This window comes from Vespula vulgaris, chromosome 24 (assembly GCF_905475345.1).
Source record: "Vespula vulgaris chromosome 24, iyVesVulg1.1, whole genome shotgun sequence".
Classification (NCBI taxonomy): Eukaryota; Metazoa; Arthropoda; class Insecta; order Hymenoptera; family Vespidae; genus Vespula; species Vespula vulgaris.
In genome coordinates this window covers 804923-832500 of record NC_066609.1, presented here as the reverse complement: position 1 = coordinate 832500, position 27578 = coordinate 804923, and the positions used below count along the sequence as shown (strand labels likewise).

General features: G+C 29.8%; 6 protein-coding genes across 18 annotated transcripts in view; 3 read left to right on the top strand and 3 right to left on the bottom strand.

Moving 5' to 3' along the window:
- The window catches only part of LOC127072036 (transducin beta-like protein 2), a 49803-nt gene extending 36007 nt beyond the window's left edge, over positions 1 to 13796 (top strand). For 10 of the 11 annotated variants that reach the window (XM_051012061.1, XM_051012062.1, XM_051012065.1 and 7 more), the window contains one exon: positions 1 to 691. This exon is cut by the window's left edge and continues 3925 nt beyond it. Coding sequence is in view for 1 of the 11 variants with exons in the window: in XM_051012071.1 (XP_050868028.1) it covers positions 12327 to 12547; positions 12630 to 12816; positions 12889 to 13074; positions 13149 to 13331; positions 13407 to 13633 (1004 nt within the window). In the remaining 10 variants the exon portion in view is untranslated. Of the gene's footprint in view, positions 692 to 12326; positions 12548 to 12629; positions 12817 to 12888; positions 13075 to 13148; positions 13332 to 13406 lie in introns of those variants that run through there. The other variant, XM_051012071.1, reaches the window with a different exon arrangement.
- LOC127072040 (mRNA-capping enzyme) lies at positions 9665 to 12194 on the top strand. The gene is made up of 4 exons (XM_051012076.1): positions 9665 to 9884; positions 9971 to 10945; positions 11022 to 11157; positions 11250 to 12194. Exons 2-4 carry the CDS (start codon positions 10032 to 10034, stop codon positions 11973 to 11975), a joined length of 1776 nt encoding a protein of 591 aa, XP_050868033.1. The 5' UTR covers positions 9665 to 9884; positions 9971 to 10031; the 3' UTR covers positions 11976 to 12194.
- LOC127072041 (uncharacterized) lies at positions 13076 to 16355 on the bottom strand. The gene is made up of 8 exons (XM_051012077.1): positions 15883 to 16355; positions 15565 to 15796; positions 15359 to 15456; positions 15098 to 15289; positions 14882 to 15009; positions 14603 to 14804; positions 14268 to 14533; positions 13076 to 14209 (listed from the first exon to the last, which is right to left on the bottom strand). The coding sequence occupies exons 1-8, from the start codon at positions 16117 to 16119 to the stop codon at positions 14017 to 14019; spliced, it is 1548 nt and encodes a 515-aa protein (XP_050868034.1). The 5' UTR covers positions 16120 to 16355; the 3' UTR covers positions 13076 to 14016.
- Positions 16356 to 16494: 139 nt separating this feature from the next.
- On the top strand, positions 16495 to 18806 carry LOC127072046 (probable Bax inhibitor 1). The gene is made up of 4 exons (XM_051012085.1): positions 16495 to 16704; positions 17151 to 17452; positions 17543 to 17868; positions 17948 to 18806. The coding sequence occupies exons 1-4, from the start codon at positions 16658 to 16660 to the stop codon at positions 17981 to 17983; spliced, it is 711 nt and encodes a 236-aa protein (XP_050868042.1). The 5' UTR covers positions 16495 to 16657; the 3' UTR covers positions 17984 to 18806.
- On the bottom strand, positions 18495 to 24897 carry LOC127072042 (RNA-binding protein cabeza-like). Of its 3 annotated transcripts, none has more exons than XM_051012078.1 (8): positions 24730 to 24897; positions 23693 to 24061; positions 23532 to 23604; positions 22323 to 22354; positions 20243 to 20376; positions 19814 to 20157; positions 19421 to 19732; positions 18495 to 19305 (listed from the first exon to the last, which is right to left on the bottom strand). In XM_051012078.1, exons 1-8 carry the CDS (start codon positions 24740 to 24742, stop codon positions 19266 to 19268), a joined length of 1317 nt encoding a protein of 438 aa, XP_050868035.1. In that variant the 5' UTR covers positions 24743 to 24897; the 3' UTR covers positions 18495 to 19265. The 3 variants fall into 3 exon arrangements, with proteins under 3 accessions (XP_050868035.1, XP_050868036.1, XP_050868037.1); XM_051012079.1 differs by having other exon boundaries at positions 22323 to 22351; XM_051012080.1 differs by lacking the exons at positions 22323 to 22354; positions 24730 to 24897 and having other exon boundaries at positions 23693 to 24055.
- A 746-nt stretch (positions 24898 to 25643) lies between these two features.
- Positions 25644 to 27549, bottom strand: LOC127072045 (mediator of RNA polymerase II transcription subunit 19). The gene is made up of 4 exons (XM_051012084.1): positions 26689 to 27549; positions 26404 to 26560; positions 26218 to 26317; positions 25644 to 26129 (listed from the first exon to the last, which is right to left on the bottom strand). The coding sequence occupies exons 1-4, from the start codon at positions 26870 to 26872 to the stop codon at positions 25845 to 25847; spliced, it is 726 nt and encodes a 241-aa protein (XP_050868041.1). The 5' UTR covers positions 26873 to 27549; the 3' UTR covers positions 25644 to 25844.
- Between the last annotated feature and the right edge of the window lie 29 nt (positions 27550 to 27578).

The window sequence follows — 27578 nt, the reverse complement described above, 5'->3', positions numbered from 1 at the left end:
TTGTTGTTTGTTTTCTTTCTTTCTTTCTTTCTTCTTCTTCTTCTTCTTCTTTTTCTTCTACTTCTTCTTCTTCTTCTTCTTCTTCTCTACTTCTCTTTCTTTTTTTATATAGAAATATTGACTGGCTAAGAATTAATTAATAAGATAAGATCGCACAGATAACTATATTGTACAGATAACTATACTTAGGATTACATTTGCGGACTTCCACAGCGACGGAAGTCATCGTGCGTTTTTTTTTCTTTTTATCATTTCCGTCAAAAAATTATGCGAATTCGAACTTCGAATAAGTGTTCGAACGATCTGTGTTCTTGTATTCTCTTTTTTTCTTCTTCTATTATTATTATTTTTTTAAATATATATACATATGAAAGGAATATATTCCTTAACAAAAAAAGAAAATACCATATTCGTTGAATGAAATGTAAAGTCGAGAGAAGAAATTAAATCGCAATTGAATGGATTTATCATAATTGCATTTATTATATGATATATAATAATAAGATCAAAATGAAAACGAATAGAAAGAGAACACAAATTATGTAAATATATTTCAGCGACGGAAATTTCTATCATATTATATATATATATATATCTCTCTCATTGTTTCATTGTATCGATCTGTAACAAGGAACAAAATATGTGATTAAGTTTGTACAAGAAGTAAATAAAATTTTTGCATTCTTTTATATATTATTTTGTTTTCTTTCTTTTTTCTTCTTCTTCTTCTTCTTCTATTTCTTTTTTGTCTCTATCTCTATCTTTATTTTTTTATTCAATTTATTTCATTCAAATCGATGATTCTCTCGCTCAAGAAAAAGTGTCACTGAAAAAATAAACAAAAAATCTTTTTCACCTTGCACAAAATTTTTTATGTTTCCAATTAACTTATTTGTTAGACAAATAAATAAATAAATAAATATATATATATATACACACACATACACTCAAATATTATTCATCATTATCATCGTCATCATAATCTTGTAAATAAAACTGTATTTATTCAAATGTATCGACGAGATAAAGTATTTACAATGAGTTCGATGTATCTTCTTTGAAAAAGATTGATCGACGAGTTTAATCGATGAATCGACATTTATTTTTATCTCTTTCTATTTCTCTTTTTTTCTCTCTCTCTCTCTCTCTCTCTCTCTCTCTCTCTCTCTTCTTCATTCTTTATCTCTTTCTCTTTTCCCTTAATTTAATTTTAATTTTAATCAAAATTTTATTTCGTTATTTGTTGTCATCGAAATTAATAATGATTGATTTCATTAAAATTATTATTTTCTTTTTTAATAATTTATTGTTAGCGATCGTCAACAACAAAAATGTTATTCTTTCGTATCACGATTTTTATTTTTTTTTGAATGAATCATCGATCGTGATAATACGCAGTTCGACATTCGACAATTGTCAAAATATAAAATACGAAATGAAACAGAGTTTTACGATCGACGATATTCACATTTCGTTGGAAATTGCTCGAAACATTATTCGTGATCTTACAATTTGTATGTTTCTAAATGTATAAAAATCGAAAATCGCGTTCTTCCTTTTCTTTGTAATTTTATTATTCTTAACTTTTATACTTTTACGATCAACGACCATTTTTATTGTTCATAAAAATCTTATAATTTCTAAATCATTGATAGATTCGTCGAACAAACTTCTTCGATTATCATAATTGTCTTTTTAAGAGATTCTAAGGTTCAAATTCGTCGAAAAGTTTGAATTTTACAATTTACGATTTTTGATCGAGTAATAATTGTAGCAATAATTATAATATTAATAACAACAACAACAATAATAATAATAATAATAATAATAGATATATGGCTCTCTGTTAGAATTATCGATTGACTAAATTAATTAAAAAATGAGAGAGAAAGGGGTATACATCGATCATCGTCATTTGTCTCGAACAAAGATCTTACATTTATCTCAATAAGTTAAGTAAGATAAGTAAATTAAAGAAAAAGACATTTATATATATATATATATATTTGTGTTGTAATTTGCATGTAAGATGTAAAAAAGTGAGATGGTAGGGAGAAAGAAGGAGAGAAAGGGGAAAGAAGAATTTGAGGGACAGTATATGCCATTAAATCGAAATTTTTATCCGGGTAATGGTTTTTAAAAAAAAGACAGAGATAAAGAGAGAAAAAAAGATAGAGAGATTTATAAGATTCAACATAAATCATGATCAAAAATGATCGTTAATGTGCATTCAAAAAACTTGTTACGTGTCCACCTAAAAAAAAAAAAAAAAAAAAAAATTAGGAAAAGAAAAAGGCCACTAATTGGCTGTTTTCTTTTTCTTTTGTTTGTTTGTTTCTTTTTTAAACACATAAAAAAGAAAAAAACAAAAAACAGATAATTTTCCTAAAAAGATTAATGGAGATTTGCGGAGAATTTTTTTTTCTCTCTTTAAAAATCGTCTCGCACAAAGAATATACAAAATAAAACAAAAATTACATTTTGGAAAATCGTGCCTTTAGAAATTTTATAAAAAGAAAAGAAAAAGAATATATAATGATAATAATGATAATAATAATAATAATAACAATAACAATAATAATAATAATAATAATAATAATAACAACAACAACAATATTATTATTAATAAACTTTCTCCGCTTTTCTCGCTTCGTTATTCAAGAATAAGACTATGTGTATATTTGAATTCTTTTTTATGTCGTAGAACATGAAAAAGAGAAAGAAATAGAATAGAAATGAGAGTCAGAGTGAGAGTGAGTGAGACAGAGAGAAACAGAGAGAGGAGAGAGTGAGTGAGAGAGAGAGAGAGAGAGAGAGAGAATACATGTAACTCATTATTACATAAGAATCGACAAACGTTTAAAGTAACACGTTTAAGTATGTACAAAAAGTGTAACGCATAAATTAACATATTACTACCACTACTACTACTATTATTATTATTATATTACTACTACTGCTGCTGTTGCTGCTGTTGATGTTACTGCTGCTACTACTATTGCTGCTGTTGCTGCTGCTACTACTACTACTACTACTACTACTACTACTGCTATTGCTGCTGCTGATATAATTACTCAACGATTAAAATCGTGAAAATATTAGAATTAGATATAGCCACTTACTCAAGTGATTTTTGTAAATTGTAAAAAAAAAATCATTTTAAGAAATTCCTTCATTGTACCATCGATTCTTCGATGTATGTTTCTTGTGCTTCTATCTCATCTTCTTTTTTTATTATATTACATATATTATTTTTATATATGTATATATATATAATTTTTTATTATATTATTATTCACGCGAAATATTGAGTTAACGTTAACGCAACAAAACTGATTTCGTTTCAAAACTTTTCCAAACGTTTTTCTTTCTCTTTCTTTTTCTATCACTGTCTCCGTCTCTCTTTTTCTCATATATTTTTTTTTTTATCTATCATCTAATCGAACATGGACACCCGGTGATTACGCCTCGGCTTTTTAACCTCGGTTATGTATTATGTATGTATCTGTGTATGTACATATGTATGTGTATAGTAAGCTTAGATTCGATGTAAAGGTCAATTGTTACATCATGATATAACACATGAGATTATTCTAGACGTTTATTTCCGTCATTTGTAACTTTCTCTCTCTCTCTCTCTCTCTCTCTCTCTCTCTCTCTCTCTCTCTCTCTCTCTTTCTCTTTCTCTCTCTTTCTATTTCTTTCTTTCTCTTTCTTTATATGTGTGTATATATATATATATATATATCGCCTACATTTTCTATTATTTCGAATTTTTCTATTCAAAATTTTCTTCGTTGGCTTTTTTCGTCCCTCTCATGTAAATACCTGCATATATTTATCATATATAATCGCAAATATATACATATATATTTATCACATACCTTGACTATTTTGTAATATTGAGATTATTAGAAATTGAGACTATTGGGAAGAAAGAAAATTCGGATGTGTTGAAATTTGATAATTAATTAGATTAAAAAAAAAAAAAACAACAACAAAAGAAAGAAAGAAAAAAAATCCAAAGAAACGTGATAAATAATTAATTAAATCGTTTTCTTCCTCGAGTAAGAAGATCTTCGCGAGAAATTCGAAACATAATCGTCACGTTGAAATAAATTCGAGATAAAGCACGTTACTGTAAGGAGTGTAATTTTTTTTTACGCAAGAACATTAAGAAAAAAAAAAAACTATAAGAAAAAAAAAGAAAAAGAAGAAGAAGAAGAAGGAAAAAAAACGAAGAGATAATATGTCGTCTTTTTTTTAATAGTAATAAGAGCAATATAAGGAAGCATGTCGAAGAATCATCATGGTCATTTTGAATCATTATCACACAGTAGATCATTCTCTTCGTTTTTTTTTTATGTATATACATATCATATAAATTTTGCAATAATATTAGATTCCATAGGGGGAGATCGTTAATGAATATTCATTGGACGAAAGAAAAAAAAAACGTTCGACGTGTTACCAATCTCGCCTGCCATAATTATTAAGATTTTTTTCTTTAATATTTAGACTATTAAATTAAAGAAATATCTCCTTTGTCCCTTCTAATTATTGTTATTATTACTGTTATTAACGACGACGATAACGACCACGACTCATTCCGGCATTATGGTATACCAGAACTCGATATCGTCTAATGGGATTTATTTCAACGTCGAATTACTATTAATACATTTTTTTACGTAATCGAAATAGCCATTTTGTTATTTATTTCACCTTTCTCATACATCATTCCAAATTCCAAAATCTGTGATTTTAAGAACTCGATAGAAAAAAGAAACAAAAATAAATGATATAGTTTATCAATAATTATAAACATTGAAGAAAAATTAAATAAACTATTAACAACAACAACAACAACAACAAAAAGACCAAAGAAATTATATAAAAATATATACAAAGAAAAATGTCCGTATAAATTTTATTTGATAATTATTTAAAAACGAAACAGTCTTAACATTTCTTTTAACACCCTGTATTAAATTTTTAACGTGGCCTACATCGAATCGTGTTCCTATTATTCGTTAATAATCATTATCATTCAATTCACGAACGTTAACTACCTTCCCCCTTTTTGAAACGACACACTTGAATTCGAAATTAATTTTTCCGCGTGTAAAATATAAAAATGGCGTCGGAGATGTCCTTGCACGTACCCAAACTCTGAGATTAAAATCAGGCGTTTAATATCGTATGCAATCGTCTTCTTGTCCTATTGGATATTCGTAAGGTCTTTTACGTGGGTCAGGGACATATTCACAAAGGCGTTCCCCATTTAAATTTATCTTTCATGGCCATCACCAATGGTCTCTTATAAAGTGACCTTAATAGATGTGTATATACATATATGTATATATATATGTATGTATGTATATATATATATATAAATAGATAAATAAAATAGATATTTAGGCTATTGAACCTTCTTGGATTTTATTGAAAGAGATTATAAGATTTTCGAGGTGAATGATCGATGAAACATGGAACGATGATGAATAATTTTTTTTGCCTAAGGGGAATATTTAGTATGATCTAAGAAATTTCTCATAGTGTCATGATTATAAATATATAGAATCGATGAACTCTTTGATGAAATGAAAAGAGAGACGATTGATCGAAACGTTTAAAGATTAAAAATCAAAGCTTAGTATAATGAATGTGAAATGTCCTTGTAAATAGCGATGGGTTAATTATTGATAGTATTTAAATTAAAAGGCGAGAGAAAATGAATACATCATGTAAGAAAAAAAACAATTTAATTTGTTTGAAAGAGAAATGATTGTGTATGCATGTTAGACGTTTGACATGTCCATTTTTTTTTTGTAGAATTAGAAAAATTATTCGATTAGATATTAGATGCTAGAATATTAGAATATTATTAGTGTAGGTATCAGATATTAGAGAATATTATAAATTAGATATCTGATATTAGAATATTATATAAATAGGATATTAGAAAATTAACAATATTATTAATATATATATTATACTCTATGACAAACATAAAAATAATTTTTTGTCTACGATATATGTCTCACACACATACATACACACACACATGTACGCACATACGTCAATTTCTATGAAAAATTTGATAATTGAGATGTTGGAATGATCGCAATTTTTAATTTACATCTAATAAGACTAATTTTAGCATCCCATAAGACTAATTATAACGTCCAATAATAATTTTCATTGTAATCAATCATCCATATTAATTTTGTACAAATCAATACGTACACGTCCAGTAACATAAATAACTTTTTATTGGTATATTAAAATATAATAATAAAAGAGAAAATTCATTGATATTATTAGAAAGCGAATATTTTTAATATCTCTAATATTAGAAAAAAAAATATTTGAAATATTTGAGATATAATCTTGAAAATTGATTACCACTTATCGATAAAACCTCTATGATATTCGACGCGTTAAATGACAGACATTTACAAATGGCACCATGATTTAAATGGAGAAAGTTCTAAATGTTTCATGTCTCCGCCATCTTTTCTCTTCCCCGTTCTTCTTCTTTTTCTTCTTCTTCATCCTAATATACAGTAACGAATCTACCATGCCTTCTTCGGAAAGAGAAAAGAAAGAAAGTTGTTAAATTATGCGAGTTAGCTTAAAATCTTTCTTTTCACATTGTATTTTATTTCCTTTTTTTAAGACACGTAACGCGTGTCTCACGATAGGTAAACGGTGATAGATGAAAAAAAAAAAATGGTAGAAAATTTGAATCAGGCGATATAAAACTAACGTCATTTCTCTCATATTTCTCGTATTATTCATGAAACAAACACGTATAAATGCGAAAACGTGCTTTAGATAAACATTAATCTTTTATTGATTCGTTTTCTCGGCTTTCGTACAAACGATGATCAAAAAAAAAAAAAGAAAAAGAATGGCGGGAAATTTGAATCAGACAATATCAAATTTACGTCATTTCTCTTATGTTTCTCGTATTATATCATTAAACGAACACGTTTTAATGCATAACACGTATCTCAGATAAATATTAATCTCTTTCGTTTTTTCGTTTTTCGTACGAACGATGATTAAAAAAAAAAAAAAAGAAGAATGGCGGGAAATTTAAATCGCGTAATTACGTCATTACTCTCGTTTTTTTTTCATATGTGTATATGTATATATATATTCGATGTACACAATTTTACGATAAATTAAAAAATCAAACATGCTTATTATAAATCAAACGTGCTTATTATAAATGCATAAATTATTTCGAACAGTAAAACACGTTTCACATATATTATCTTCCTTATTTGGGAAACTGAAAAGAAGGAAGAAGAGAGAGGCCAGGGAGAAAGAATTGTTTGATAACCGATAGGAAGAGAAAGCATCAAAATTTGAACGTGGCAAACGTGTCGTAATTCTTAAACAAATGGCGGACCACGTTCGCGTTTCCGTTTGATTTCTCAATCGATATCGTTTAGGATCCTCAATAAAATTGTTGCGTTGTACCGTCTTTAGAATATTTAAATACTTGTCGTCTTCTAATGGTACGCAAATGTACTAACAAATATATTCGTGTCCTATTTTTCGATTCATCACAATAGAATATAATAGTTCTCTGTCCGTTAATAAATATTAATTTAATAGTAATGTTCGCCATTTCTAAATTCGAGATCATACAGTTATATTTCTATTCTTTTTTTCTTGTTTTTTTATTTCATTTTTTTTTATTTCTTTTTTATTTTATTTTGATTTCGTTTTATCGTTAGAAAATTAATCCTAAGTTTTCTTTTGCTTCCACTTTTTTGAGTATATAAGATTTTATATTTGGTATAAGTATAGTAGAGTTATACTATAATAAATTAATTATTAAGTCATGTGGTTATTAGTATAATATTATATTAGAAAAGAGGAAGTATAATATAATCTGTACTTTATAATACTAATAATTATGATTAGCATACAATACCTATATACCAATATGACTTTTTACTAATATATAAGTATTATATTAATACGACTAATATAATTAATGCTATAACTTATATATATTAAGTGTGTGTGTGTGTGTGTAGCGCCCTGGTTTACGCTTTCTCCGTTCGTAAATGTTCAAAAAAGATATATACGAAACTACTTTTCTATTTGTGTTCATTGACCGATTCCTATGCCTATGTACATAAGTATCTACATATTTAGATATACATTGAGTTAGTTAATCTCCGTGAAAGTGGTACTCTAAGTTATAATAGCTTTCTAAGAAGATCGAATCTCGCTTAGCATTGGCTAGGTCAAGGCTCAACGACTTTTCATATATCATTCTTATTTAACTCGCCATTTTAAATATCCGATAAAAATAACCATTCTCATTCATTATATTTACTTCGTCTTTTATATTTTCTTTTTTGTCCTTTTTTTTTTTATACTTTCATTCATGTCTTTATTTTTATATAATGGAAAAAGAATAAAAAAGAATATAATAAATATATAGATGTTTATAAAATGCCGCCATTTTGGATCACAGTTTCGATCATTTTTTTTTATAGTATTAAAACTTATTCAACAATCGGATTTAATTCTATTATGTTATTTTTATAAAAATAAAAAGAAAGATAAACTGAGTTTGAATTCCATCTAACGTGAAAATAAAAATAATCATTCGATCGTGGGTACCAATTGTAATTGTTTTTGTATGTGGGCCGAGTTAAAATATTACTTAAAGAATTTCTTTTGTTTTATCCCTTCTCTCCCCTCTTCCTTCCACCTCTTTCTCTCTCTCTCTCTCTCTCTCTCTCTCTCTCTCTTTCTCTCTCACACACACACACACACTCTCGTTTTATATCTTATAAAGTATATTTTAGGTACTTATATGTATACGCTGATTTATATCGTGGCTAATGGCCGTGACTAACCTCTAATCTCGAGAATTCAAAGACTTCGTTGGCGATCAGAATAAAAATATTCGTCGAAATCTAATATTTCGTTAATATAAATCATAGTAAATAAATTAAATATATAACTTATCGATCTTTTGATCTATCGAACAAACAATCGAGAAAAACTTTTCTAATGTTTTAAATAAATTAATAAGTACGTACCTCTTCTCTCAGTAGGTCTTGCATGATCCGATATTTATCGATAATTTGATGATGTATATATATGGATTATATTTTCTATAGCAATATTCTTAACCAATCAAACTAAAACTAATCTATTACCATCTTATAAATTTCTGTTGGCTGTATTTTTCAATTTTACAGTTATAATATTTTTCAACGTGACTACCATTCTATTATTAGAAATTATTTTTATTTCTACAGATTGTGATTATGCGTTTCGTTTTTAAGACGTAAGTATTTTGAAATACGATCGTAAAGATAAAAAAGAAAATCTCTTCTGAAATTCTCTATGATTTTGATCACAGAATTAATGTAATAACGTGTGCGTTTCTAACCTGTAAATAGATCGTCATAACTCGAACTGAATTTTTCTCGATGTTCGTTTATATAAATAATCGCGTTTTTCTTAACAAATCTTTTCGAATTAATTTTCCTTCGGAATATTTTCTAATTCGAAAAATAAAATAAGAACGAAAATCGATGCCTACGTAAAATCGATTAATCGAAAGGTATTGAAAATCGTCTGAAGCGGCGGCGTCTACCGACGAAAGCCGAGTTTAGCCGATCATTGACTTGATCGTCGAGTAGACAGCTGTTCGAGTTTTACTTCATATTTATTTGTGTTATTTACTTTGAAAACTAATATTTGAAAGGTTTATCAAGTATATTACGTGAGTTTTCTCGTTAACGTGCATTCTAAACTATATTTGTGTTGTATTCATCGACGAATTAGAAACGTGAGAAAGTGAATATAAAAAGAAGGTTATGTTCCTGCTATCGGAGGTTCGTCGAAATTTATTTCTATCAAAATCGATTAATGAGTTGAACAATATCTTCGACGTAACTCATTTTTCACCTGTTATTTGCAGGATACGTTATTAATGTTATAAACATTTTATATACAATCAAGACGAAATTATAATTTTTGACATGTCAGGTTGGAATGGAAATAATAAAACATCTATTCCACCACGATGGCTTCATTGTCCAAGAAAAGCTATAAAGTTGATACAAAATAAATTCTTAGCATTTAAGACACCGTTATCATCGGCGTACAATAGCCAAGTACCCGAAGAATGTCGATTTACGATAGATATGCTTTTCGCATCCCTCAAGAGTCAGAAAGTGAAACTTGGTTTATGGATCGATTTAACTAATACAACAAGGTTCTATGACAAGAAGGATTTGGAAGCACAAGGTTGTAAATATTTAAAATTGCAATGCAGAGGTCATGGAGAAACTCCATCGGACGAACAGACGCGTTTTTTTGTTCAAGTTTGCAAACAGTTTATTTCGCATAACCCATTAGAAGTTATTGGTGTTCATTGTACTCATGGTTTCAACAGAACAGGTTTCTTGATAATCAGTTACTTAGTGGAAATAGATGGTACCAGTGTTGATGCTGGCTTAGCCGAATTTGCTGCAGTTAGACCACCTGGTATTTACAAAGTTGATTATATCAAAGAATTATATAAACGATACGACGACGAGGATGATGCCCCTGATCCACCACCAAGACCGGCGTGGTGTCTAGAATATGATGACTCTAATGTAGAAGATACTGATGAAGGACCTAGTACAGAAAATCATAATTATGAAAAAGAATCCAAGAGAAGAAAAAAAGAATTTTATAACAAAAACCCAGTATTTATGGCTGGTGTATCTGGTGTAACACCTATCGTGGAACAAAAGAAACTAGTTGGTATACAAAGACGTGTTCAAGAAATCTGTTCTTGGACATCGACGGGATTCCCTGGTTCTCAACCTGTTTCAATGGATTTAGAAAATATTAGATTATTACATGAAAAACCATATAGGGTATCATGGAAAGCTGATGGAACCAGGTTAGCAAAAAAATGTATTTTTAATAGAAAGGACAAACTTCAGATTTCAAAACGCACTTTTATTGTCTCTGCTTAGATATATGATGCTGATACAAGCCGATAGAGAAATATACTTCATAGACAGAGATAACAGTGTTTTTCAAGCGGAAGGATTAACTTTCCCTCATCCAAAAGATCTATCCAAGTGTCTTAGAGATACGCTATTGGATGGTGTAAGATGTTCTTCCATTATATAATTTATGTTGTATCGCTTGTGATTGTATGTTATTTAAATGCCAATTTTAATTGTATTACTTTTTTATAGGAAATGGTAATTGATAAAGTATGTGGTAAAGAATATGCTAGGTATTTAGCATACGATATAGTTATGTATGATGGAAAAGATGTTGCTAAATTACCTTTCCATCCTGATCGATATGAAATTATTGAAAGAGAAGTAATAAAAAGTAGGCATAGAGCATTGAAGGAAGGAAGAATACGTAGAGAACAAGAACCTTTTTCAGTCCGATTGAAACACTTTTGGGATGTCACACAGGCTGCTAATTTACTTAGTGAAAAATTTGCTAAGAATCTATCTCACGAGCCCGATGGATTAATATTTCAGCCTTCTAAAGAATCATATTGTCCAGGACCATCTCCTGAAGTTTTAAAATGGAAACCTATTTCATTGAATTCGGTAGATTTCAGATTAAAAATTGTTACTGAAACAGGAGTAGGAATTCTTCCACGAAAAGTTGGTCACTTGTTTGTTGGTGGTTTAGATGTACCATATAGTCAAATGAAAGTTACTAAACAAATTAAAGATTTAAATAATGCTATTATTGAATGTAAAGTAGAAAATGGCCAATGGGTATTTATGCGTGTAAGAAAAGATAAATCGTTTCCTAATTCAGTACGTACTGCAAATTCCGTGTTTGAAAGTATTAGAAGACCGATTACGACAGAGTATCTTTTAGAATACATTGATAAACATAGATTTTTAGAAGATGATTCAGATCTTATGCCACCACCTAATAAAAGATCTAAATGACAATAATGATTTGTATACGTACTAATCAATATTGTTATCACCTTTACAAATATGTATTGTGACTTTAAAATAAGTAATGTATAACTTAGCATGAGATTTCTATCATCTGACATACAAAGGTCAACATTATGAAATCATATATAATTATTTTAGTTGATAGATTATCATTGTATACTCGCAATCGTCCTTCGCTAAATAAAGAACTTTTCTATAAAATAATGTATATATTTTTTTTCCTTCTTTCTTAGCATGTAATTATTTAAAAATGATAGGAAGATATTTCGTAGAATTATACATGATTTCAATCGATATAAATCTTTATCATTACATAACTTTGTTGTTCACTTTCAGATGCTGTGTTCATATGGTGTACTAAAAATCTTACGTCTAAAGCTCGGAAGTCTCTTCGCATTAACTTAGAATATGATTACGCTATAATGATAAGATGGTCTCCCGATGGAAAAGCATTTATCATACATAAATCCCTACAAAATATTATAGAGGTTTATAAAGTTACCAAGAAAATCGATGGTTTTATAGCATCAGCAACCAAAGTTCTTGAATTTCCACAGGTATAATTATACGTCTTAATAAGATATGATTATTTGTAATAACAATAAATAATTTATACGTACAATTGTATATTTGTTTTAGAAACATATTGTGAATCCCGTTGGTTTGGATATTGCATGTACCGGGCGTTATATAATGAGTTGTAGCGAAGACAATGATTTAATTATATGGGATTTAAAAGGTCAACCACTTGCGACTATAGAACTGAAATTAGGATCCACTCACAGAGCTCGTATATCTCCATGTGGACGTTTTATAACTACATCAGGTTCGTTGATACTTTTAATTCTTATACGTCAAATAGAATGAAGATTTCTCTTTAATTCCAATTATATTACAGGGTTCACACCTGATACAAACGTATGGGAAGTAGTATTCAGTAAAACTGGAGATTTTAAACAGGTTTCTAAAGCCTTCGATCTCACTGGACATTCCTCTGGAGTTTATGACTTCAACTATAATGCCGATACAAGTTGTATGGCTACTTTGTCTAAGGATGGAACTTATCGTGTTTATAATACCAAAAGTAATTAGTTTAATGCTTTATTACGATCAAATAGTGTTCAAATTATATATAATATTAATTTGTCAATGTTTCAGTTGAATTTGAAAAAGGGGAAGATCCTCATTTAATTACAACAGGTACATGGGATGTTACAACGCCAGCTAATATCGCAGTTTCACCTAATGGAGAAGTATTAGTAATAACGCATGGTTCATCTCTTAGCTTTTATAATACCATTACTGGTGCATTGGATAATACTATTAAAGATATTTTTTCTAGTAAGTACATTACCAATAGATTTTCTTATATATTATTATCTATTGATTTTTTAATATACTTGCATTTTCACATAGATCCTATAACTTGTGTTACTTTTGATGCATTGGGGGAATACGTTTTGGTTTCTGGTGATAAACATATAAAAATATTCTGCAATGTAACTGGTTATCGTGCGGCCATAACATCCGCGAAATACAAATTAAAGCAAAGACAAACATCGGCTACGAGAGAACGCCTAGAAAAAATTATAACTGATGCTAAGAGATTTCTCGAAGAAATGGGCGAAGAATGTTCCGAATGACACTAACGATTATCTGAAAATATTTCTGTTCTTATAACAGAAATGTTTTATATCTGTCTTCTATAAATATTCTATGCATTTCATAAGATTGTTTTTATGCAAACAAAATTCTTTATACCATAATTTTTCAATGTATTGCAATAAAATGTATTATACAAATTTATTCTAGTAAAAATAACTTTCCTCTATTTTTCTTATTTCGTTAAAACAATCTTTTGATATTCTTAAAACAGATTATTTTTTATTGCCTGATAAAAAATTAATTAAAAGAAAAAAAAGCTTGTAATCACAGCATTTGTGAATACGAAACTACAGTCGTATATCTGTCTGATTCTAAACTGTTAATTAATAAATATGCGTGTACCATATTTTTCATAGAAAAATTACAAACAAATATGTGCAAGATTGTAAATATGAAAAACCTTCTTCTTAGTATTTCTTAATACAAGAAGCCTACGAGATGCGACTAACGCGAGAGTAGCTTGATGTTCGCTTCTTAAAATTTGATAATTAGCTCTTAAACTAACGCGTCTAAGATTACTCGGAGGAACTGGTCGACCACCCGCGAATGCAAATCTAAAATCATATTAAATGAAATTATTAAATTGTCAAAATTAAATTTTTTAATATTCACCTTATCTCTTTTCTTGGTCCTTTTAAAGTAGAGTCTGGAAATGCTGACTGTCTATCCCATAATATTTTAGTATTTACTGGTCTGACTTTAGCGTATTTTATTTTACTTTTCAAAATAATTGGAAGAGTTGGAGATTTTCTGTATTCGCTTGTATCGTTATTACATTTAACAGGTAAATAAGGCAATAACGAATCTCCATAATGTTCTATTATACTTGAGAGATCCAAACGATGAGCGCCTGATTTTAATAATGCACAAACTGCCAACTGTAACGAAAATATGACATATATAATTTTATATATTCATTATGTATATAAGTATCAACTCATACTTACAGCCATACGTTGCCAAATAACAGAACCCGAAGGTGCTGATTTTAAAATATTATCTATAAAAAGTAATGACTCTTTATCGGATTGAAAAAAAAGTAATGGCTGTACGCTTGCTAATAATTCCATGGCAGTCATTCTTTTCTTCTTTACATCCATACTCTCTTTTTCTTCTTTAAGAAGTATTTCTTCCAATGTAGAAATATATCTACAATTAACATTTCATTTTGTTATTATTCACGATATGTGTATTTTATTTTATAATTAATATATCCTAATATTTACTTATCAGCAACAGATGGCCAACGAAGCATCAATTTCAAAGCGCATTCCTTGAAAAGAACTTCTAAATTAAGATTTATAAAACTCTGTCCAAGAAGTAGTTCTAATAACAATTCAGTTAGTTTATCAACCTAAAATGTTCAATCGATTGTAAAGTAATAAAATATATGCACGTGTACAATTCATTTTAGTGTTATATAGTTCGTGTAAAAATAATACCGATGTTAAGTAATATGGATAAACAGCTTCACTATTGCTGGCAATAGCAATTATAAGTTGACAAGTACGTGTTGAAACTCGAGTATATTGCGCATTATTAGAGATTACCATGGATCTAGCAATAGACATTAATCTGTCTATAACTCCTTCTCCGCCTAAATATGGATTGGTGGCACAATCGTTGACCAATACCTGTACCAATACAGTAACATGAAAGTTAAACTATCTATTATATTTAACAATGGAAACAAAATATCATACCTGAAAAGTCTTTTGGGAACCATTAAACAAAGTCTTTAACGCACGTTTTGCATAATTGTAACGAGCTTCAGTTAATTTCACATCACAAACTTCCATCTCTATAAAAAATATTAATAGTCGTATACATGAAAAAAATGAAATAATATAATATATAAATTTAAGGATACACTTGTCCCGCTTATATTAATAAAACGAATAAAAGATACCTTGAATGAAAGGTACATTATCTTGTGATAAATTAACTGCTTCATTTACTTTATCTACCAAATTAATGATACGTTCATTAGGAACAAATACTTTGGCTTCCGAGTGATATTCTGGCATTGTATCCGGTGTTCCTAAGATCGGATCTACATCGCATAAATTTGTAAGGACCGCATTTACGTCATTGGATGTTAAACATTTTCGTCTACTATGCTTCAGTCTTGTAATACATTTCTAAAATCAAAATAAACCAAGAATAAGATATCGAAAAGATGCAGAAACTTCCAAAATAAACTATAGAGATATATTTATATTCATACATGTAAAATTTCTCTTAATCTATATGAAGCATCCTCTGCCAGTCTTCGTAGAACAGAATCTGACAAGGGATGCATTCCCAATTCTTCGCCAATAGCAGAAATCCATTCAGTACTGAGAACAGCATATCTTCTAGTATTATTATCATTCGTCATACTGTTAACACTCGTTTCTCCATTGTTACCGACAAAAGAATTATTATAACCTGAAATATTTTGTGTTGACAATATTTCCTTCATGATTTCCTAATCTATCTCTCTAGCACTTCTCAACGTGGACGATCTAAATTTCATCGGAATTATTTGAATTGAATTGTTGGAAACGTTTGAAAAAAAAAGAAAATTATTATCAATGTTTCGAGGTCAACGTCAAATCTAATCAAACAAATTTATTCATAACAAAATTATCGAGTAAGAAAATTATAGCAAACGGTGTAATTCCATACCGATAAGAAAATTTTCCGACGAGAAAGACGTTTCGTTATTTTCTCGAGAGATGTCGCTACGATAAAGTCGAAGGTTTCGTATTTTCTTTGTCGCACTCGCGGATCAATTCGTTCTCCATCTTTGTTTAATGACATATAACACTTCATGGCATTTCAACCACCAATGAGAAGCGACAACGAAATTTACGCACAGAAATATCACTGACGTGTCCTCGAAAAGAAGTACTTCGACAATTCATGATCATTCTCGATTCGCATAAAATTACGAGGACGACAGTAATCAGTGAGTTGTTTCAAAGAGAGAGTGACTTGTAGAACTGTTGAGCGAAATTATGGCGGCGACATTCAATACTTTCATAAATTCCTTCAATAACAAATTGTAAGTATTATTAAAGGGGACATTATGGTCATCTTAAAAAGCAAGATAATAATTAGATTCATTTCTTGTACTTTAGGTCCTTACAATAACTTTATCGAAATATATTATAAATAGGAAACGTTTCCATTATCTGTATTTCGATGATGTAAGAAGTATTTCTTTTTTTTTTTTTCGAAGCTAATTTCGTCGTTTTTACATTCTACGCGTTTAGAGTTATTTACTGTAACGTAATATCTATAGCAATCTTATCTTAATCTTCTTCATTATCTATTCTACTTTTGTTATCGCTTTTGAAATGTTAAAAATATCGTCTTGTTGACTTTAAATGTTAATATGATATTTTTTATTATATATATAAAAAAAAAAAAAAAACATTTTGTCGTTGTTGTTGCTTTTCATACCATTTAATGACGAATTTATTATACGTAATCTTCATTTGTTTATAGGGATGAACCGGTTAGAAAACATTTAAAAAATGTTTACGGTTGTTTATCCTTGTCAACGATATCAGCTGCCGTAGGAGCTTACGTACACATGTACACACAGCTCTTACAGGCTAACTTGCTTACTACTTTTGGTACACTTGGAATATTTTTTGCTTTGATGTCTACGCCAGACAATGGAAAAAATCAAAAATTACGTCTTGGCTATCTCTTAGGATTCGCATTTTTCTCTGGATTAGGACTTGGTCCTTTGCTAGAGATCGTGATTAATATTGATCCTTCCATTGTTGTGACAGCGTTAGTAGGTCTGTAAATAATATTACGAAAGCTTATAGATAATTTATGTCCTTTGCAAAACGTGTTTTAGTAACTCTGGTTATCTTATATTTCAACAGGCACCACTCTCCTCTTTGTGTCGTTCAGTATTTCTGCACTTTTGGCTGAACGAGGTCGCTGGTTATATCTTGGTGGTATCATATTCAGCATGCTAAATATCATGTTATTTTTCTCCTTTATAAATCTCTTCTTACACTCCCAGTATATTTACCAAGCGCATCTCTATGCCGGATTTTTCTTAATGTGTGGTTTCATTATTTACGACACACAATTGATTATTGCAAAACATCATATGGGTAACAAAGATTTCATCGTGCATTCTTTGGATCTTTTCATGGACTTTATTGGCGTATTCCGTCATTTGCTAGTGATTCTTACGCAAAAGGTAAAGAAATATAAATTATAAAAATAATAGTAGAAAATATAAAAGATCTTCTAACTGTTCCAATTGACTCTATTTATAGGAAATTTCGAGGGAACAGCGTAAACGTAAAGATTAAAACGCGTTTACGGGAACTGCAAAATATCACAGCATCCAAGTAAATCCATAATCCTAGAGGTCTTCATCTAATCCATAGATAGATACCATAGATTTTATACTGTTGGATAAATTACTAATTTTTTTCCAGAGATAAAAGAATCAAGAGATGAATATATATATACATATATAAATATAACTTTCTTTATTTTTATTCAAATATATTATCTTTTTTATTCAATGTTTATAACCACTTTGATTAAAATTTAAGAGGACCACCTTTATCAAAATAAAAATGTAAGGATCATAATCAAAAATTCTTTCACATGTGTATGTGGGTTCTGTGTCCTACTAACGCTCTAACTGCAGCACCGTTTATATAACTTTCTTTTCCCATGTTGTAGAAAGTTAGAATTCTAAAGATAGAACGTATATACTCTCTCTTTCTCTCTTGATCTTCATATATTATGATAATTTCTATGTTAACAGGATAGGGAAAGAAAACATATTCATTAGTATAAGATCTATGATAGATGAACACGACACACGAACATACACACCCAATACGTATATCTATATAGTTCATAAACAAAAAAAAACATAATAATACAAAGTTATATTTACTACGAAGAGCAAGTTAAATGATTAGTGCTCGTTTACTATTTTAAAGTACTTATAAAACGTTATATCCGCCGGTATGGTACAATGTAATTATTTGGGTCGTCAATATTGTCACTTCCTTCTATGAATTACGATTTCTGTATTAGATTTATACAAGATATGTACATGCATATAAATTTATTGTATATTTTTAACTTTCAATAAACAAATTTTCCGAGTTTTTATTTCGTGGCTTTATTCTTCTAGAAAGTTTATTTTTACGATATATGAAATATTTGTATATAATATCATACATGTATATGTATATGTGTATATATATATATATATAATGTATATATATATAATATGAATATATATCTAAATTAATAATAAGGTAAACACAACATTTTTTAGACATTTCTTTGTAATTTATTTTTTATGTGTACTAGACTAATGTCTTATTTATTAAAAGTTAACTTTACATGGAAGGTTATTATTTGCATGAATGTAAAACGTACATAGCCTCATCCTCTTGTTTTGTAAATATAAAAACTGTGTGACAAAACTGAATGGTAATGATGGAGTATAACACATGATTATTTCATTAAGAAATAACGTACACAACTCGAGAAGAGTACGTACAAAATATGTATGTATTAAGACTGTTGCCAGGCGATATTTCGAATTATTATGCGAATACAAATTTAATAGGGACGTTGACGATCTCTGTCTCTGTCTCCGCGTCTGAAATAAAATAAATATATTATATATTATATATATATATATATATATATTAAAGTTCTTTAGGTTATACGAGATAGTGGAAATTAAGTAATAAAAAATAAAAGATACAACTTACCCTCCTACTCCTCTCATTGGTCCACCTCTTCCACCTCCTCTACCTCTATCACCACCACGGAAACCTCCACCTCTTCCTCCTCTATCTCCTCCTCGTCCACCACCTCTATCACTTCTGAAACCACCGCGACCACCTCGATCACCACCACCACGACCACCGCCTCCTCTTCCACCTCCGCCACCACCACCGCCACCACCACCACCACCACCACCACCTCCTCCGCTACCTGCTCCTTCTGGCTTAGAACTTTTACAAAGGTTACAATGATCTCGCCAAGCAAAGTTTGTGTTGCCACAATCTGGATTTGGACATCTATGAAAGAAAAAACGAATGAAGAATCATACTTAAGATATTTATTTATAAATTAAAAAATTGTAATTCTTAATAATTTACCTCCAATCACCACCTCGTCCTCCTCCATCACGACGATCATCACCACCTCCACGATGGTGATCATCTCGATCACCACCTCCTCCACGTCCACCAAATCCACCACCTCCTCTTCCTCTACCACCACTTCCACGACCTCCACTACTGCGGTTACCTTGCCAACTACTCTTATGTTGTGCTATTTGTACTTTAATCTTGCAACCTTTGAAATCTTTCCCATCGAACCATCTTATCGCTGAGAGTGCAGCATTTTGATCATCGTAGGTGACCGTTGCTTCTCCTTTAGATTTTCCAGTGTTTTTATCTTTATACATCCACACTTTTGGTTTTCCGGTACGTTTATCGTGCTAAAGAAAGATTTTTTTATAGAATGAAGTGATCATATATATTATAAATTTAATTAGAGTCTTACATCGTTTTGATAGAACTCACCTTGATAAGTCCAATGGCTCCAAAATGTTCACAAATCTCTTCTTCTGAGATAGATGGATCCATACCAGACACGAAAATGGTATCTTCTTGTACGACCATTCCATCGCCACCACTGTTACGGTCACCGTAGCCCCCTGGAACGTAAAAAGAGTTCAAATGTGCACAGACAAATATTCTTAAGTGTAAAAGGTAATATTTTCGACTCTACTGGCCCTAAGTCTACTCAATTCTAATCTAATAATGTATGAAAAGTGTTGTATCTATCCAAAAGAGATAGAAGTTCTTTCTTGCTGTTTTTCTTTCTTTCTTTTTTTTTTTTTTTTAAATAAACCACAAGACAGGAATTGTTAAATTCAATTAGTTATTGTTATGATAATTAAATGAAGTCACTTCTATCAATAATATTTATTTTTTTTATTTGATCCAATTGATTGAATTATTACAACACTACGTTTTAATACCCATAAGTAATTTTCTAATAATAGAAATTTCCTTAAACCACTTTTCAGCATGCACTTTCTTATATCTCAAATAATGAACACTATATATTTAATGAGCGCAAATGTGGGATTTTGAAACTGCTCCTCAAATTTTCCTATGTTAATGTATATACGTTTGTGTACTTCTATAGATTACTACATAAAGAATAATTGCATAAATATTTGTCTCTTTTCTCTCTATTAATAATATCAAGCAGCATTGCCATCCGTTTAATTAAACCTGTAAAGTACCACTACATATTATTTGATAATATTTGATTTAATTTTGATTTCGAGATCTTAGATAATATTTTTAACTTAATGTGCTGTTGTGACAAATTATACGCAATCCCTTTTACACATAGAGGTATAATAAATATATATATATATATATATATATATATATATAAATGTATGAAAATCTCTTTTAATAGCTTTTAAAAAAAGAGTTATTGTATATGTTATTTGTAATAATAAGAAAAAAAAAGAAAATACACATATACATCTTAAATATAAACGTTTTTTTTTTAATAGAATTATCACAGAAATATTACCCCTAAGGGAGCTATGCTTCTGTGAACACTTCACTTCATGCACCTTACAAAATATTCTTTAGTCCGCTTACAATAAAGCGCAAGTTCCTGTATTGCGATTTTTCATTCTTTTATTTCCAAGTTTGTTTTGTTGAGTAACATTATTTTTCTTTTAACCTCTTCAGCACATAAGTTTGTAGATATGAGAATACTTTCTCGTTTCCACAGATCCATCCTTCATACCAAATAATTATACTAATACTCTCTGACCCTAACACCCTTATCAGTTGTATAATAGTATGTAAGTAACACAAGGTTGCAGCTTAACATACAAAAGGGCTGCAGCATTATTTTTCACCCTTCAACAACCTGTTCTGCAACATCCTTTTGGGGAAAAAACTTATTGATGTTATTATTATTATTATTGAAATAAATTTCACCAGCTGCCTTTTGTACCTACTTTAATTAAATACAAAAATTTATACATACAAGTATGCTTTTTATTCGTGTGTATACTATATTAAGTTTCTTCGAAATAAATAATATGAAATAAAGTTTATTTTACATTATTTCTTACTAAAAAATTTGAAAAAGAATTACAATATATATATATACATATATATAAAACTTAACATACGATTTAGTAAGAATAAATCTGTTACATCTTCGATTAAATTTATATTAATGAATTTCATTAACACATGAATTTTTGTTATCTCCTTATCAGAATGATAACTTAATTACGTTATTACAATTTACCTGAAATATTATTATCTTCATTTATTCATTAATTTAAGCAACAAAAAGCAATTGGTGATTAAGATAACTTTGTGTTACCACAGGAGTGTCACATTTTTTTTTTCTATTTCTAATAATTACCAAATATTTAAATATCTTGTTTATAATCTTTCTATGTATATATGTATAAAAATAATATCACAGAGATATATCATCCTAACAATGTTGCAGAGCAGCCCTTTCATATAAGTAACCGAGTATTTAGATTGTAAATATTAGAGTGAAAGCGTGAATAGCACCAGACTAGTACAGACAGTCTGGTGCATTTACCTTTGTTATAACCACCACGGCCACCGCCACTGCTAAAACACAGAAGCAGATATACCAATGAGTCGACTCATGGACAGACTGATTGATCAATCGATGCATGGCGAATCAAATGCTGCTCGCCATCTTTCTTCTTGATGTACCTACTGTCTAAATGTCTGTAGTCACCATATTATTTTAAGCTAATACTGTATGTAATGTAACGTTCGTCAGTCATGTCATACATAGAGAAATCTTTACACAATCATAATGTTAGTGAAAATAGATCGAAATGTTTTTGTAATGTATGTAATGGCTCCGCTAAACAATATTTCAATGATCTACTTCCCAGTATATTCTCTGTTCAAGTTAAAAACTAAATATTTTTTTTCATTTTCATTATTAAATGAAAATATGTAGGAATAGAAATATGAAAGTAAAATGTATAGAAACTTTACAATACCCGTAAAAAGCGAACAATAAAAGTTTTTTCTTTCTCTTTTTCTCTTGTAAGTAAACAGTAAATACTTGGAAAAAATGGTCATTTGTACATTACTTAAACATTTATAATAATGTATAAAGTCAAAGCATATTTCATTAAAATTATGTCAAAAACCCCTGTTTTTGTCTTAAATTTATTATCCATGATTTATTAAACCGCCAGCCAGCAGACTTAAATAGACACAGTCTTCTTATAACAGACTCTAAACAACCCATAACTGTCAGTTTAGACTACCTTAAGTAGCTGCAAGTTCCTAACAGTGGCCACAGTGGCAGTATCTACCGCTTGACATCATAAATTAATAACTTCTACATACATGTATATGCATAAAATATACATATACCAAACATCTACATACATATGTATGTACGCATCATATTTATATCTCTTTATCAATAATGCAGAACCACTATGTAATACATACATAGCATTCATTTTACGTCATTTGTCATATACAACCTGTTTTTACCTTTATTACCAGTTATACCTGTGTTAAACCTGTAGGCACACTTCAAACATATTAACGCCCAATGGGCATGAGACCATTTGCAAAGACACAAGAAGAGTTTTCAATACTTTTCATAACTGTCATAAGAATGTGATTTCATACCTTAATAAACAGATTTACCTCTTCATCGATTAATATTGTATGTACAGCCTTAGGTATGCTGTTGGCATTATAGTTCTTTTCGCTTTTTTTGTGTAGAATAGAAAATGTGAAATATACTTACTTGTATCCTCCACCAGAGCGGTCACCATATCCTCCACGATCGCCATATCTACCTCCTCCACCACCACCTTGACCTATTAACAATGTAAACATTGTTTTACTAGACAAAAACAAAACTAAAGAAACATTCTCTTTTTTTTCCATATTAATTACAAGTCGTACCTCCGCCATATCCTCCACCAGAGTTGCTGCGACTGTATCCACCACCGCTGCCACTATTATTGCTACTTCCTCCATGACCATAACTTCCTCCTCCATAACTGCCACTACCGCTATTTCCGGAGTTACTTCCACCACTGTAGCTGTTTTGTCCATAACTACCCTGACCTGGCGATTGATTATAATCTTGACCACTTCCGGTATAAACATTGCCATAGCTCCCATAACTGCCTCCAGTGTTTGGAGGAGGTTGACTATATTGATTATAATTACCACCACCGGTAGAAGGTGGCGGATAAGATGTATCCTGTCCTGTTGTCGGAGGGGGTTGACTATATTGATTGTATCCCTGTTGTTGGTAACTTGAATACTCTACAAACGATAACAATCGTTATTTACATATATATAATTCCAATTGAAAATATATTTCAATATTTCTCAAGTAAATATTTTAGACAAATAATTAAATATATATATCACCTACTTTGACATCAATCATGGATCCATAATTTTCGATACTTAAATATACAATTGATAAAATATATTAAATAAATAGTCAAATATATTAAAACACGCCCATGGTGAAAATAATAAAATGCATTGAAAGATACAGATCTTTCGATCATCGCGCATTGATAGATAAAAACGAAAAGAAGAAAACGTTTAAACAAATGAACGATTTACACTGATACACAATGCGGCTTATATATTATATATCGATCGGTACACTTCTAATTTTCAACGATGCGATTCTAAAAATGTATATAACGTAATTTAATCTCGACAAAAAAAGAAACGAAATAAAAATTATTCTAGATAAATAATTTATTATTTATAACGTTGTATATAAAAATGTAAATGAAAGGTAATAATAACGATGCATTTAGATGCGTGAATAATATTGAAGTTTTTCCATGGAGCGTCATCGAGCTCTCTTAAAATGTAGAACATTCTTCCATAATTGAATCTTTTTTATAAAATCGATATAGTTACGTGAAAATTAAATAATATTATGATCGTAATTAATCTCGTTTACTTACGGTTGTCCGTCATGTTGCTTCTTTATGACCGAAGAACTATTTCGTGAAAAGAGCAAGTAATGGCGGGAAATTAACCGCCTACAATACTCGAAATAACTCGAGGTGTTGTCGCCAGACTGAGATCGAGCTTTGCTTCACTATCGGAAGTTGCTGATGTTTACCGGAAGTACTCATAATACATATAACGAACTCTGATCATATACGATACTATAAACGGATAAATATATACAAATCGAAGTTAAAAAATCAGTATAATATTTATAAATAAAAATTGTGATTATTGATAAAAAGTATCTTGGGAATATTTAGTTCCCTGTTCGAGTTACAATTTTTAGTTGGTAGTTTAACTCATTGTTGAATTAAGGTGCATTCTTATTGGTTGAAAAGTTTGTAGAAACGGTTTCCCCTTTTTAAAATTTTCTACTAAATTATAATTAGATTAGATTAGATAGAAATAAGATACTTGCTGATATTTTTTCTTATTTGTTGTTATTGAGATATAAAAATAGTTTTATTTTTGGAGTAGCTTAAATTATTTTAAATAACTAGAGTATAAGACAAGGTTTATAAATATTATTAAGTCAATGTTAAGATAATGAAATATTCTCGAAATATTATTAAATTATATAAATTTTATCTATGCTTTATAAATACTATACATGTTTGAAAATTTTTAATCCTTTAAAATACGCTCTCTTCAAACGTGATTATTTGTTCGAACAGTTGATTCGATGCAAAGGAATCATTAATTGACGAAATAATCTATTAAAGAATTGATTTTTATGCTATATCAGAGATAATCTGTACAAACTTGAATGAAACATCGATAATATTGCTCAAAAATAATTTAAACTTATATTATAATTAACGCTTTAAATTGTTATATAGAAACTTATCTTATTACAACACAATCAAACTGTACAAAACAAATTCAAAGTTATGTATTAATAAATTTGACCATCAAATCCCTAGGATCACAAAATTGTGATTATATACAAATAGGAAACACATTTATATATGTGTATATATGTATTTGAAAATAGATATAACTTATTTGTATCAACCTTGATGTCAGATTAAAAATTAGGTAAAAACTGAATTTGACAGATTAGAGATCACGAATTGGAATGCTGAGAAGGAGTGAGTCCTCCGGTATGCTCGGGGCTATGTTTTTGTTTTTTTCGTTTTTTCTCCTTTTTCCGTTTCTTCCTTGCTTCTTTTTCTTCGTCGTGCCTCTTCTGTTTTTTATGTTTCTTTTCATGCGTATCCGAACTACTAATATCCGTCGTAGCAGTTTCTTGTCCTGTCGGTATTTCACCGGGTTTGTGTTTATGCTTTTTATGTTTGTTCTTATGTTTCCTTTGAGGAGCTTGATTTACGTATCTATATTGCTCCGGTAACTATAAAAAGAACAGTTAGCGATGGTAACTCTTTCTTCCGTTGTAACGCTAAGAATGAACGTATAAATAATGAATAATGAAATCTTACTGGCCCTGGATGTAATCTAAAGCCAGCTAATTGCACACTAGTCAATGGTAATAATTCTTTACCACCAATTGGAGGTTTCTCTATCACAGACCTCAATGAACTGTGAAATACATTGACAAATCAATTGATATCATGAAAAGGAAAACGCGGTAAAGAACATACGACATAAATAACACGTAATATTACCTGTTGTCTTGATGACCAGGCGTATCGATATTACCAGGTAGATTGGGAAGGAAAGACGATAATTGTTCTTTAAGTTTTTTACCGCTAAATTTACTGTAGGAATGTTCTAAACCATAATATGCCATCAAATTCGTTGCTCCAGTAAGTTCGCTCTCCCCTAAAATAAATTCATAATAAATTGTTGACGAATGTAGAAAGAAGTCGTAACAATCAACTAACGTTTTACTACTGCTGTCGTGGTACTTCAAAGATATGTTATAACGATAACAGAACAAATCATATTACCAGGTGGTTCTTTCATCAAGTAAAAAGGACCACTGTGGACGATGGAAGGATTTTTTCCGAGGGAAATCGTCGTTTTGAGGGTCCCTGTCGAGTCTTGACGAGAAACAACAGGGGAACGTGCACCCCTCGGTGATGATTTTGGCGAGTACTGCTCCACTTTACTACGAAACTGATCGCCCATCATCCTCCAGCTTTACTTCATCGCACCTTCACGACGATTAGCAAACTCTAACGAAGAGCACAGACGATCGTTATAGTTCGATGTGCTCTCTCTCTCTCTCTCTCTCTCTCTCTCTCTCTCTCTTTCTCTTTCTCTTTATATAGTGACAGATAACACTCGTATTATAAGCATTCAAGGTCTGCTTTTAGGTCAGCACTTGGCGCGAGTCAAAGACACATATCGACTTCATTTTTTCGAAGATTACCTACAAAATCTTCAATGCGTTAGCCTATATGTTTAGTTTTATAAATAAGATCGATTACTTCGAAAATAATAACATTGTTGTTACTTTATCATGAGATAACAATAATATATAAAATGATAAGCAGTACGAAGAACGAGCAGTACTACGGTTACCGCTATGCTACTTTCGCCTCACGCTGCACCATAACAAGGAGTTTAACTAGCGTACGTCGAACTCGATAGCAATGCCATCTACATGGAAAAATCGAGAACTGTTATTTAAAATGTCTAACATTTTTACCTATAGTAATATAATTTTATGAAAAAATCATTGTTACTAAAATTCCTCGTTTAGATAAATAATTATTAAATATATTCAATACATATATGTGTATGTATATATATATATATACATATTAATAAAGAAATTCAGAGTGAAAATATTCGATGAATGTCTCGTATCTCTCTTTCTCTCTTTCTCTCTTTG